The 13,180-nt window shown below is 47.6% G+C and overlaps 1 protein-coding gene across 1 annotated transcript; it reads left to right on the top strand.

Moving 5' to 3' along the window:
- Positions 1 to 1,407: 1,407 nt before the first annotated feature.
- LOC120680718 (scarecrow-like protein 23) lies at positions 1,408 to 3,421 on the top strand. Its single transcript, XM_039962238.1, has one exon. The coding sequence runs from the start codon at positions 1,767 to 1,769 to the stop codon at positions 3,210 to 3,212; it is 1,446 nt and encodes a 481-aa protein (XP_039818172.1). The 5' UTR covers positions 1,408 to 1,766; the 3' UTR covers positions 3,213 to 3,421.
- The last annotated feature ends 9,759 nt before the right edge of the window (positions 3,422 to 13,180 follow it).

Here is a 13,180-nt window from a genome sequence, read left to right as displayed (position 1 = left end):
TATGATTGACATAACTTTTACATATAATTTTTTTCTAGCAATTCTTAGTATAACTTTCACGATACATATAAATTTTTAGCATAACTTTTATGATCTATACAATTTTAATGCATAGATTTTTTTTCAAATACTTATGGAGCATAATTTTTAGCATAACTTGTAGAATGTTGTCTTTATCAGGGAGATTCCTCTTACAAAATTCTTTTACACAAGTTCATCATTCAACTTTTTACGTACGAAATTCATCATACAACTTTTGAGTACAACTCTCAGTATACTTTTTTAGATAACTTTTCACACAATTTGATGCATAAGTTCGTCATATAGCTTGTGAAAATATAATTTATCGAGATAACTTTTCAACACAACTTGCTGGATAACTTTTTATATACAAGTTCATCATACAAATTCTAAGCACAAATGCTTGATATACTTTTTAGTAGATTTTTTCTGAAGTCTTTGTCAAGAGAATTTCTCTAGAGAAATACATAGTAGAAAGTAAAAAATTGAAATCTGAAAAAAGGAATAATAAATGCTGGAACACAGGGGAAGCAAATAGAAAAGAAAAAGAGAAAACACTGTCAAATCGAGCGCCAGGAAGCGCTCCAGCGCGCGGGCGCCCAATTGGATTCACGCCCGCTCCTTTTGCCGGTCACGTATGCTCTGACACCCATTGGCCAATGGGAGCGGGGCGGTCCACTCGCCTTCCCTTCGTCGCATCTTCTTGCCGGCTCCTTTTGCACCTCCCTTCCACCCACCCCTTTCCACGATTTTTACCGGTTCCATGTCCAGACACAAGTCAGGTCCACAGAACGTATGCTCGATGGGCCTTACGTATACGATGATGCCTCCTGAGTCAATATCTTGTGCTAACTTAGTAGAGAATCTACTAGCGTCCCAAAACCGAATTGAACCGTATCATTATCGTGCCCATCGAGGTTTCTCATAGCTACTATTATCATACACCCAAGTGGTAGTTAAACCATAGTCTTATTCAATTTTTTTTACAAAATATCATTTATTTTGTTGTGACTTGCTTTATCAATATAAGTTCTTCAAAAATGACTTAAATTTTACTATATTTGTATAGATTTTTTGAATAAGACGAGTGGTCAAATTTGATGTCAAAAAGTCAAACGACCTATGATAATTTGGGACGGAGGGAGTGGTAGTTAAACCATAGTCCAGTGTAGAAGCACACCTTTAGTCCAGTGCAGAAGCACACCTTTCAGCACGAGAAAGATGCCATCTGAAGCGCATGTACGACACACCACATCCACATCGTACAATTAAACTGACCTATAATCTGCATTAGTCCCACATATTGTTAACACTATCTTTGAACAATGTTTCCGAGTAAGGCCAGGGATTGGTGGCCCGGTGCCGGGTAGACAGGACAGGAAGATCCTCCGAGCACAGAACAAAGAGGCAGCCAGCGAACGCGCCACCGGCATATCCTATCCTTGGAACCCAAGGCCGCGTCGCCGGGGAACAAGAAGCCAAAACCAACCGGGCTGCATATCGGAGCATTTCTTGGGTCCAAAGCTACACGCTATTCCCCTCCTCCTCCTCTTGCCGAGATCTCCTGGATTTCCCCTGGTGGCTTATATATAGCCTCCGCCGCGGCCGAGACCGTCCCTTCTTCCTCCCCTCTGGTCCCCCTCCTCCGTTGCCGCCATCGTCGCCGTGTGCGGTGTGGGTTCTTTAGAGTTCTTGGAGAGGCCACGAGCTGAGGTCTGTTGGGCCGTGGAAGCTGGAAGGCGTGCATGAACCTGACGTTGAGTCTAGCCGTCAATGGCGGCACCGGCACGGGGAAGAAGCGCAAGGTGCGGGACGGCGTAGTGGACGACGTGGGCGATGGTGGTGACCGCGGCAGGGTGGTGAGGCTTCTCCAGGCGAGGGAGCGGATGGTGGTGAGGCTGGAGTCGGACGATCAGAGGGTAGCGCCCGATGCTGCTGCTGCTGGCGGCCTGCGGCTGATGCAGTTGCTCCTCTCGTCGGTGGCGGCGGGGGAGGCCGGCGACGTGCGCGCGGCCACCGCGGCGCTGCACGAGGTCTACCGGCGCGCGTCCTTCCGCGGCGGCGATCCCGCCTTGCGTGTCGCCGCCTACTTCGCCGACGCGCTGGCGCCGGGGCTGCGGCTCCGTTCGCCCGCCACGGCGGCCTCTCCGCGGCCGACGCCCTGGGAGCAGTTCCTGGCGTACACCATGTTCTACCAGGCGTCCCCGCTCTACCAGTTCGCGCACTTCACGGCGAACCAGGCGATCGTGGAGGCGTTCGAGGCCGGCGGCCGCCGGAGCCTCCACATCGTCGACTTCGACGTGTCGTACGGGTTCCAGTGGCCCTCTCTGATCCAGTCTCTCTCGGACGCCGCTGCCGCCGCCGACGCCGCGAGCACGAGCGGCTCCCACGACGGCGACTGCAAGGAGCCGGTGTCCCTGCGGATCACCGGCCTCGGGACGAGCGCCGACGAGCTGCGGCAAACCAAGGCGCGGCTCACGCGCTTCGCGAGCGGCTGCCCCAACGTTCGGTTCGAGTTCGAGGGCATCGTGACGAGCGGGCCAAGCAGCGGCCGCCATGAACGCATCAAGAACGACGACGACGACGCGACGGTGGTCGTCAACCTGGCGTTCCCGGCATCACAGAGCTCGAGGGCGAGCGCAAGAGAAGCGTGCAGCGCGCTGGCTCGCATCCGCTCCCTGAACCCTTCCCTGGTGTTCTTGGTAGAGAGAGGCGGAGCCGGCAATGGCACGCCGAGGGGGCGCTCGAGCCTGGTTCCGCCGTTCACGGCCAGCCTCCGGTACTTCGCCGCGGTGTTCGACTCGCTGCACGAGTCCCTGCCGGCCGACAGCGCCGAGAGGCTCGCCATCGAGAGGAACTACCTCGGCACGGAGATCCGCAACGCCGTGGCTTCTCTAGACCGCAGCCACGGCGGCGACGGTCACACGGCGGCGGAGCCTTGCAGCAGCGCTAGCTGGAAGGAGATGATGGAGAGCGCGGGGTTCGAGGCCGTGGCGCTGAGCTCGAGAACGGTGAGCCAGGCGAAGCTGCTGCTGAAGATGAAGAGCGGGTGCGGCGGCGGCGGCGGGTTCCGGGTCGTCGAGGGCGGCGGCGGCAGGGCGATGTCGCTGGGGTGGCGGGACAGCGCGCTGATCACGACGACGGCGTGGCGGCGCCGCCGGCGCCGATCGATCGGCAAGATATCCAGCTAGTACGACATGCAGTGGGCAGTGTGAAGCCGAAGATCTCAGTTATTCATCGACCCGATAAAGTATACTTCATCTTCTTCTTGGTTTGTTCGATTGGTTCGTTATCGAGAGAGAAAGGTTTGGCTGGTAGATTCTCTTGTGCTTTTCTTCGTTGATGCGTACGTGTAAACAAGATGCCAAGAGCTGCTATGCGATTGATACGTACAGAAATAGACAAAGCATCATTAGATTCGAAGCAATGTCCTTTGTAGCCCACCAATGGATGATGAACCGTGTCGAAATGTGGAGTCGACTCGAAGCATATGGTCAACCCGGTTAGATCACTACAATAATTTCAGTGGATGAAGTCACAAAAAAAAAACTAGTGGATGTGAGCTGGTTTTAATACAAATGATGAGCTGACTAATGCACTACTAGCTAGCTAGCTCAGAACTGATGCATCCAAACAATTGTTAGTATCGATGCGTGAGTCAATTTGGGGGTGAATGTGAAGTTGACCTTCTTGCTTCCATGCGATTTTAAGTCCATATAGTAATAACAGACACAAGTTTGCAATCCTTGCGCTTTGACTTGAGCTAGCCAAGTACTAGTACATTATAACAAAAGTTGCAGTCATATAGAAAGGACATGCATGCTCCGATCATATGCTTTGAACACACGACTCCAGGGGCGGATCCAGCGGTCTGAAGTGGCTTCAGCACCTCCTACCGCCACTGGATACATGGAGCCTCCTATAATTTTTTGATATTATACACTGTGAGAAAAGACTAAAATTATTTAGAGGTAGAAAAAAAAACCCTCCTAAAAATTACCGTGATTCTATGCTTCACTAGCATTTGCATGGAAGTTACTTGACTCGCATGGTAAATCCTCTCCCTCTCAAAGTCAAAAAAAAAAAGAGGAAATTTTGCAAGGTAGTAGTAAACTATGATGCACCAGCTGGGCAGAAAGGATTCCACCTTTGAAAGGATATAAACAGGACGGACGATCGTCTGACCTCGCCAGAGAGTGGTTCACCAAACCGTTGGTCCGCACCTACTAAAGATCCTCCTCCTCCGACGACGACGACGGCGTCGCCGAGACGCCGCCATTTGTGCCACCCGGACCTCGCGCTCGAGCTCGCACTATTGTTAATTAAATCGGCTGACGGTGTCCTTAATCAGTTGGGCTACAGTGTGGAGATAGGGATGATGCATCAGAGATAGCGTGACCGCCCTATCATCATCTGCCACTCTAGCTACCACCACGAACAACGCATGCATTGGCCCCGCTGCACCCAGCAGGCCGCTCTGACTTTTGCATGGCATGGACCATGGACCCTGACCAAGTGACCATGCATGCTCATCTCACGCGTGTGAATTGCCTGGAACCCTGACCGTGCTCATCTCTGTACCCTGACCATTGCCGTGGACAATTGGAAGGAAGACGAGGCCGGCTCCAGCTCAGCTGATGATAAGGCAGTTGTGCTGACGCATGATGGACCTCCCTTGTTCTTGGTCAGATCATCAAGAACTAAACAACACGCCAGCAGCATTCGAGAAAGGAGGTGTGAAAACCAGCTCGGCGTCAGGCGACCGGCGCGCACGCGCCACCGCTGACACGCTATGCGTCTACCGGAGATGCTCCAAGATCTTGGCCGGAATACTTTAGCCCCGGCCGGGTCGATCGGCGCCGGACCAACTTTTTTTTTTCCCACGACGCGAGGAACGGAACAGCGACGTTGAATTCCGCCTCCAAAGTCCAAGCACAGCACAGCGCGGTTGGAAATTGGAATTCCCAGCCCCGGCCGTGGGCAAGCAGCAAAGCTGTTCCTCCTCCTAGCTCCTCCGCCGTGTCCAATTCCATGGCGCCACCACCAGAGAGCCGGTCAATGGAGAGGAACGCGTGCAGGGGAGCAGCCTGTCCGTCCAAGGAGCTAGCGGACAGAGCGCGGGTCACGTCGTCGGAGCCCGCCGGCCCGGTGGGGGAAGATTCCGTCTTGGGCAGGTAGAGTGGCCGCCAGGGGAGGGAGGGAGGGAGGTAGGCACGCGATGGAAATGGAATTGGCATCGCCGCCGGCCGCCGTCTCTTTTGGCTTGGCTCACGGGAGATCTCTCCGAATCCGGCTTTGTCCTCGCCGACCGCGTTGTCCGCGAGGGGAGGTGGAGATCTTGTCGTCGGCTTCCGGGGGAATATCCCAGTGCGGGTGCACGCGACAGCGACGCCCCTGGGATCCAAATGTTCGGACGCACGCATTGTTCCAGAATATTGTCACTTTGGCTTTGCATGTTGCTCAAGGGACAGGCCGATTCGGGTGCCATATCTATCTATTATATTAACAAAGGAGTGTTAGAAGAAGTTAAAAAAAGTCACCACGTTCGTTGAGAGGGTCAAGAAATTCCCACGTTAATCTAAAAAAGAGAAGAATTTGCACCGTCGGATTTTATGAAGATCTAATGGTCTATATTAACCTAAAGAGTCCAAGCCAAATACTAGAAGAAGCTAAAAAAAGCCACCACGTTCGCCGAGAGAGTCTAGAAATTCTCATGTTAATCTAAAAAAAAGAATTTGCACCGTCGGATTTTATGAAGATCTAAAGGTCTATATTAACCTAAAGAGTCCAAGCCAAATACGAATTATATATTAACAAGGGAGTGTTAGAAGAAGTTAAAAAAAGCCACCACGTTCGTCGAGAGGGTCAAGAAATTCCCACGTTAATCTAAAAAAGAGAAAAATTTGCACCGTCGGATTTTATGAAGATCTAATGGTCTATATTAACCTAAAGAGTCCAAGCCAAATACTAGAAGAAGCTAAAAAAAGCCACCACGTTTGCCGAGAGAGTCTAGAAATTCCCATGTTAATCTAAAAAAAATTACACCGTCGGATTTTATGAAGATCTAAAGGTCTATATTAACCTAAAGAGTCCAAGCCAAATACGAATTATAAATATAACTAGATTAGGAATCTAAAAATAAGCAATTCATCAATGTGATACTGTCTTTATATATGTTTCTTTTTCTTTTCTATCTCTTTCCCCCCACGAAGATGTATATGATACGGAGGAGTAGATGAGATGAGACACGAAGATGTATACGATACGGAGGAGTAGATGAGATGAGAACTGAGAAGCCTGCCGGCCAGCATCTCAAAAGGTCCTCATCAGCTTGCACGCTGCTAGGCCATCTTTTGTGCGCTCAAAGCTCATGCAGGACACAGTGGCGACTCCATTTGCAAAGGCAAGGCTGGCGACTCCATTTGCCCTAGCTACTACGATTGCAAGGCATTGAGCCACGGCGTAAACTGCGAGACAAAACAACAGCAACATCCCTGCTCTAGCCGGACAAGAAAGCGAACGGCCGGGTAGCACTAGGCCGCGCCTCACGGCAGGCACATGGTCTGGCCGCTGCACGTGTACTTTCCCGAACAATCCTGTGATAGGGAGAAGGAAGCTGTTAGCTGATTTAGCCTGGGTTAACAACAACCCAAATAAGGGAGAGGTAGACCGGCAGCTGTAGCAACGCGTATGTTGTCCTTATTTTGTCATTATACATGAATATATTTTGTAATACAGTATCCAAATCCAATTAGCCAATTAGAAAATATCAGGCTCTAAGGTAACTATTGGCGGCCCATTGAAATTCTTTGATTGTGTTCCGTCCAACAAAAATTAGGCCTGGACATGAGTCATGACTGGAGAGAAGAACGAACGTCACTTGCACCTGATGGCCGGGACATGATGAGAGGAGATTGCTGTTGTGGGAGCCTCCTGACACTGATACTGGACATATCAAAATCAATGTTGATGATGTTGTCTCTATGCAGAATCACAAGCTGGTATTGGCCTTGTGAGTGGGGATCACACATGTATAGTCATACTTTCAGCCTACATAGATTTTTTTAGTCCGACTGTATGGCGGTCATTCACTACTATCGAAATAAGGGGCCCGCCATCCTTATTCTGTTATTCACCAACCAAGAGGCTACATATTGCAAGAATGCTTCAAAATTAGTATCGAGTTTGTGAAAGAGAGCAGAACAATATCACAAATGATCTAGTTTAGACCATGAAGCTGCTAAACCATAGCGTAGTATGGCACGATCGCTCTCCGAAGTGTTAAAAGCAATAAATATCTTTAATTGCTTGGATAGTATAATCCCCTTCTGAAGTGTTTGAATAATTAATAAACTTTTCTCTTTACTTGCAAAAAAAATATGAAACTAAAATACATTTTAGCTCTTTTTTGCGAGTACATTTTTAGCTTCCTCAATCAAGGAGCACGCATACCCACAGCAGAGATCCATGTAGCATTGTTCCCAAGCATCCGAGGCACGAGGAAGCAGCCAAGCTATGAGCAACATGGGAAAAAGTTCAATTGTGTAGCCCTTTAACGGAGAATAAGAGCAAAAACATGTTATATTTTGCTCCAGATACAATGATTCAATTTTCTAAAAACGAGAGAACAATTGTGGCATTTTTTTAGAGAAGCTAAGTTGTTACATCGATCATTCTCAGCTCAATTGATCATGAATGAAAGGTATAATAAAGGTATACACAAAACAAAGAATACAAAAGAAGAATATATTATTGTTTCTCCATTTGTTATTGGGAAATATATACATAGCGACTACCTCCAACGCTTTGTTTGCCGAATGGATATTTCCCCTTAAATCCTCACACTGTAGCAAGGATCAAAATCGAAGCCAAAAGATCTCTTGAAGACAGTTTGCATAAAGAGGTACACCATTTTTTCTCGAAAACAATAATGGTTTGGTGTAGGTATTATGTAGATGCGATGTGGTTTCAAACTTAAAGGCAATGGGATTATGCACAATTTTGAGAGGGGCTAAGAATTTTTTTTTGGAGCGATCATGGAGACTTGGAGAGGCACAAATTGTTGGTAGCACATGGGGAACAACTACTATCAAAATTAAGAAATGAGAGAAAAATGTGAGGATGGTGTGGCCATGGTAGAGATTTGACACGATTGCAATCTACATGATGATGAAAGAGGGCAAGATTTCAAGAGGCTGACGCCGTGGTGAAAGCAATGTGTTAGCCATGAAGAAGCGCAGTTGGACAACAAATTTGGAGAAGCCTCCACGATCAGAAGATAGAAGAGGAAGGGCAGTAGGGCTAAGAAGCAATCTCAATCTAGAAAGTGATGAGAGTTAGTGCTCGACTTGGAGAGCGCACGTCGCAACACAATCCCTATCGAGTCAGGAGGTCGTGTATCACCCTAACATAGCAGAGCATCGATGTCATCACCGAACTGAGGCATTGTGATGACCACGGGCAATGATGAGAGATGAAGTGAGCACATGACCTGTTTGAGACTGCTTCACTCTAGTTGTACTGATTCTAGTGCTATAGCGAGTACTCATTGTCACTTTAGTTTCATTTCCAAGTCCATCTTGTTTTATTCTGACTGTGTTCATAAAAAGATAACCAACATCAAATTTATTTCATTTAATCTATACCTATTTGCAAAGCGAGAAATGCTTCCATCTAAATTAGTTTGGTCCATTTGGTTTGATCCGTTTCAGGTGGACCTACATTTTAGCTCTTTTTTTGCGGGTACATTTTTAGCTTCCTCAATCGAGGAGCACGCATACCCACAGTAGAGATCCATGTAGCATTGTTCCCAAGCATCCGAGGCACGAGGAAGCAGCCAAACTATGAGCAACATGGGAAAAAGTTCAATTGTGTAGCCCTTTAACGGTGAATAAGAGCAAAAACATATTATATTTTGCTCCAGATACAATGATTCAATTTTCTAAAAACGAGAGAACAATTGTAGCATTTTTTTTAGAGAAGCTAAGTTGTTACATCGATCATTCTCAGCTCAATTGATCACGAATGAAAGGTATAAAGGTATACACAAAACAAAGAATACAAAAGAAGAATATATTATTGTTTCTCCATTTGTTATTGGGAAATATATACATAGCGACTACCTCCAACGCTTTGTTTGCCGAATGGATATTTCCCCTTAAATCCTCACACTGTAGCAAGGATCAAAATTGAAGCCAAAAGATCTCTTGAAGACAGTTTGCATAAAGAGGTACACCATTTTTTCTCGAAAACAATAATGGTTTGGTGTAGGTATTATGTAGATGCGATGTGGTTTCAAACTTAAAGGCAATGGGATTATGCACAATTTTGAGAGGGGCTAAGAATTTTTTTTGGAGCGATCATGGAGACTTGGAGAGGCACAAATTGATGGTAGCACATGGGGAACAACTACTATCAAAATTAAGAAATGAGAAAAAAATGTGAGGATGGTGTGGCCATGGTAGAGATTTGACACGATTGCAATCTACATGATGATGAAAGAGGGCAAGATTTCAAGAGGCTGACGACAACCGTGGTGAAAGCAATGTGTTAGCCATGAAGAAGCGCAGTTGGACAACAAATTTGGAGAAGCCTCCACGATCAGAAGATAGAAGAGGAAGGGCAGTAGGGCTAAGAAGCAATCTCAATCTAGAAAGTGATGAGAGTTAGTGCTCGACTTGGAGAGCGCAGGTCGCAACACAATCCCTATCGAGTCAGGAGGTCGTGTATCACCCTAACATAGCAGAGCATCGATGTCATCACCGAGCCGAGGCATTGTGATGACCACGGGCAATGATGAGAGACGAAGTGAGCACATGACCTGTTTGAGACTGCTTCACTCTAGTTGTACTGATTCTAGTGCTATAGCGAGTACTCATTGTCACTTTAGTTTCGTTTCCAAGTCCATCTTGTTTTATTCTGACTGTGTTCATAAAAAGATAACCAACATCAAATTTATTTCATTTAATCTATACCTATTTGCAAAGCGAGAAATGCTTCCATCTAAATTAGTTTGGTCCATTTGGTTTGATCCGTTTCAGGTGGACCTTAAACCATCATATATGCAAGACGGATCAATCCCCTCCATCCACAGCTCAATCACGTAGATCCCTAAAATTAATATAGAGGCACCAATACGTATCCGATATTTATACCAACTTTATCCGTAGCCATGCATGAATATAATTGTCTAGTATAATATGAAATACATATACTACCGCCATCCAAAAATATAGCAACTTTTAGACATGGTCAAAAAATCAAATATTTTCATATTTAACCAATAATATCTCCAAAAATAATTACTTTTAAATATTAAAAGTTATATATTAGATTGTTGGTTTCATTATGAATAAACTAATATTACTTTTATTGTCAATGTTCATGTTCTTTTTACCATATATGGTCAAAGTTTAAATGTTTGACTTGGAGAAAAATCTAAAAATAACTACATATTGTAGGATGAAGGTGGTACAGTGCATTTATTTGATATAGTAAAACTTTATGTTTTTACATGTTTGGTCAAGTTTAGAGATGTTTGATAAAACTAAAGTGATAAGTAATTTACGGCGAAAGGCGAGGGAGTAGCACGCAGCACATGTGCCACGAGAAATTCCAAGGCATCTCCGCGCGTCGCTCTCCTGCCATCGCTTTCTTGGATACGCTTCGGTCGAGCGGCCATGGGATACCGGTTCGAGACTGTCAGGTCATGTGTGCGATCGAGTATCTTGCTAAATAATGTCGAGATATCCATTAATCCATCCATCGCAATGGTCGTGGAAGAACATTGCTTAGCTCAGGTTGTTGCGAACAGAGAGCCCAGCCTTTGGTGCTTAAGCAGCTTAACCCGATGACGCGCCGGGGATCGTCTCCTGCTTTTTCCATTTTATTTTAATTAATTAAAATCTTTCGCGATGCGCACACACAAGCTGTCACGACTAAACTCTGTATCGTGCCGTGCCTAATAGCAAGATTAGCATACAGCCGGCCGCTGGCTATAAACATCCTTACAGTCTACCTCTCACCCATTTATATAGTTAGTCTTTCATATATGATCCACTTATCACTCTCACAAAGTTCTTAATTCTTATATCTTACAATTAGCTTCTCTTTTTTCTACTCTCTACTCCAATTCAGCGTTTAGCCTTCTCACATTCTTTTATAATACTGGTCCGCAGGTAAAGCCGGAGCGACCACCACAGATCCAGTGACCCAGCCAAGTTCCAGTTTCCAAGCAGCATAGCCTACGCGGACCAAATAAACGCTATTTCAGTCGATTTTTTTTAAAAGCAGCTATTTCGAAAATCACTAATAAACTAGAAATGCTAGCGGTGTTGCCGCGTATGCCAGTGTGTGGGCTGCTTCCACTGCAGATGGCCTCCTGATTTTGCGTATGGTACGGTGAGTTGAGGTAGCGATGAGTCGGATGGGTATTTCAGCTTCTTATCCGTTGATTTTGAGATCTCTTGCATGGGTTGATAATTTATTTTTGTAGTGAACTTTGAGATTATAATTATAATTTACAACTTTGATGCTACGTAAACTAATATATAGGGTATAGTTATGCTATGCAGGTAGGTCTATAATATTTTTTAGGCAGCATAGGTAAGGCAAATGCGTTGCTTTGTTGTTTTCACGTTGATGTCATGATTTGCGTCTTGTTTTTGCATTTGGTATATATTTGAACTTCGTATTATCATGGTAAGATTAGCTACAGAGTAGTAGATAATCTATTAGTAATATATGAGATTATTGTGAGCTACGTAAACTAATATACCTTTGAAGCCAATTCCCGAATCATCTGCTGCAAATTGGACATCTTTTTTGTACTCGGAGAGCTTCAACTCTAGTTCTGCAATATCAGGCCTACGAAACAAGAATCCAACTAAAGATATAGAATACATGAGGTAATTTAACATCTTCGTTATGTGGAAACCACAGGTAGCAACTAGCAAGAAAGGTCCAGAATACGCCTGACATCTTAAGCAATAAACAATAGTACATTTGGAAGTCTCCGTAGCTTTCTTCTCCCTCATCTCTCTCTGAGCTACCGCTCCTCGTTCTCCCGCTGCGCCTCGCGTCGCCCGTCGTCTCCAACCGTGCGCCAGCAGCCGTGCCCCGGCCTCGTCCTGTGTCGCACTCTCCGAGCGCGGCCGCCTCCTCGCCACGCCCTTCCTCCCCTACTGCGCCGTGCCGTCCTCGCTAGCCGCGGGTGCGCCGTCCTCGCCGCGCTAGCCCACCTCCCCGCCCTTGTGCCGTCCGCGGCCACTTCCGCGACGCCGGCAGACACTCCGTCCGCGCCGGCTCGGCATTGCTAGGCGGCGGCCGCCCTCGAGCTCGGCCCGTGGCGACGGCAGCTGGATCTGGCGGCCTCGACGTCCGGCTAGGGGCGGTGGCGGTGCCTCCCGCGACGGAAACGGAGCTGCGGCGCCCAGCACTCTGCCCTCTCCTGCTCCCTCCTCCAGTGCCCTCCCATGGTGGCGGCGCGGCGGGGAGACTGCGGGCCTGGCCAGATCCGGCGGCCTCAAGCTCGGCCCGTGGCGGCAGCAGCAGGATCTGACGGCCTGGACGTTCGGCTAGGACGGTGGCGGCGCCGTCCTCGAGCTTCGTCGCGGCCTAATTTGGCGCTCCCTCCTCCCCCTTTCCTGACCGGCGGCCATGGTGGGTGCCTGCGCAGGGCCATGGCGGGGAGCAGATTCCCGGCAAGCGGCGCGGTGGAGCGGCGGCTGCAGCTCTTATAGTTACAGGCGCGGTCGGTGGCGGAGCAGGAGCGGGGCGCGGCCGGCGAGGCCGGAGAGGGACTGCGGGTTGATTTTGCATTAGCAGAAGAATTTTTTTTTATAAAAACATAGGATTTGCACGATCTTGGCCGTCCGTGTGCCCGATCGGATGGCCGGGGAAAAGCGGGTGACGTGGCCACGCTGGCCGGCCACCTTTTGTTGCAAGAATCGTATTAGTAGATAGGTGCTTTTGTCCGGGAGATCCGGGAGACGAATAAAAAAAATTTCGAATATAAACGGGATCTCTGCCTCGTCATACCCCATGGAATGGGACTTGGGCCGTCGGATCGACGATTCCGCCAGCCCGTAAGGCCCATGCATCTCACGGGCCGTAGTATCATTTGCGTTGGGCCTTCCGCCCCCACTCTCTCTCTGGAGTC

Source organism: Panicum virgatum, chromosome 7N (genome assembly GCF_016808335.1).
Source record: "Panicum virgatum strain AP13 chromosome 7N, P.virgatum_v5, whole genome shotgun sequence".
NCBI lineage: Eukaryota > Viridiplantae > Streptophyta > Magnoliopsida > Poales > Poaceae > Panicum > Panicum virgatum.
The sequence above is the reverse complement of the archived record's forward strand: the minus strand, read 5'-3'. Positions and strand labels throughout refer to the sequence as shown.

Bases quoted from the DNA above. Each gene is read 5' to 3' on its own strand.
- LOC120680718 (XM_039962238.1), top strand. From the start codon at position 1,767: ATGAACCTGACGTTGAGTCTAGCCGTCAATGGCGGCACCGGCACGGGG.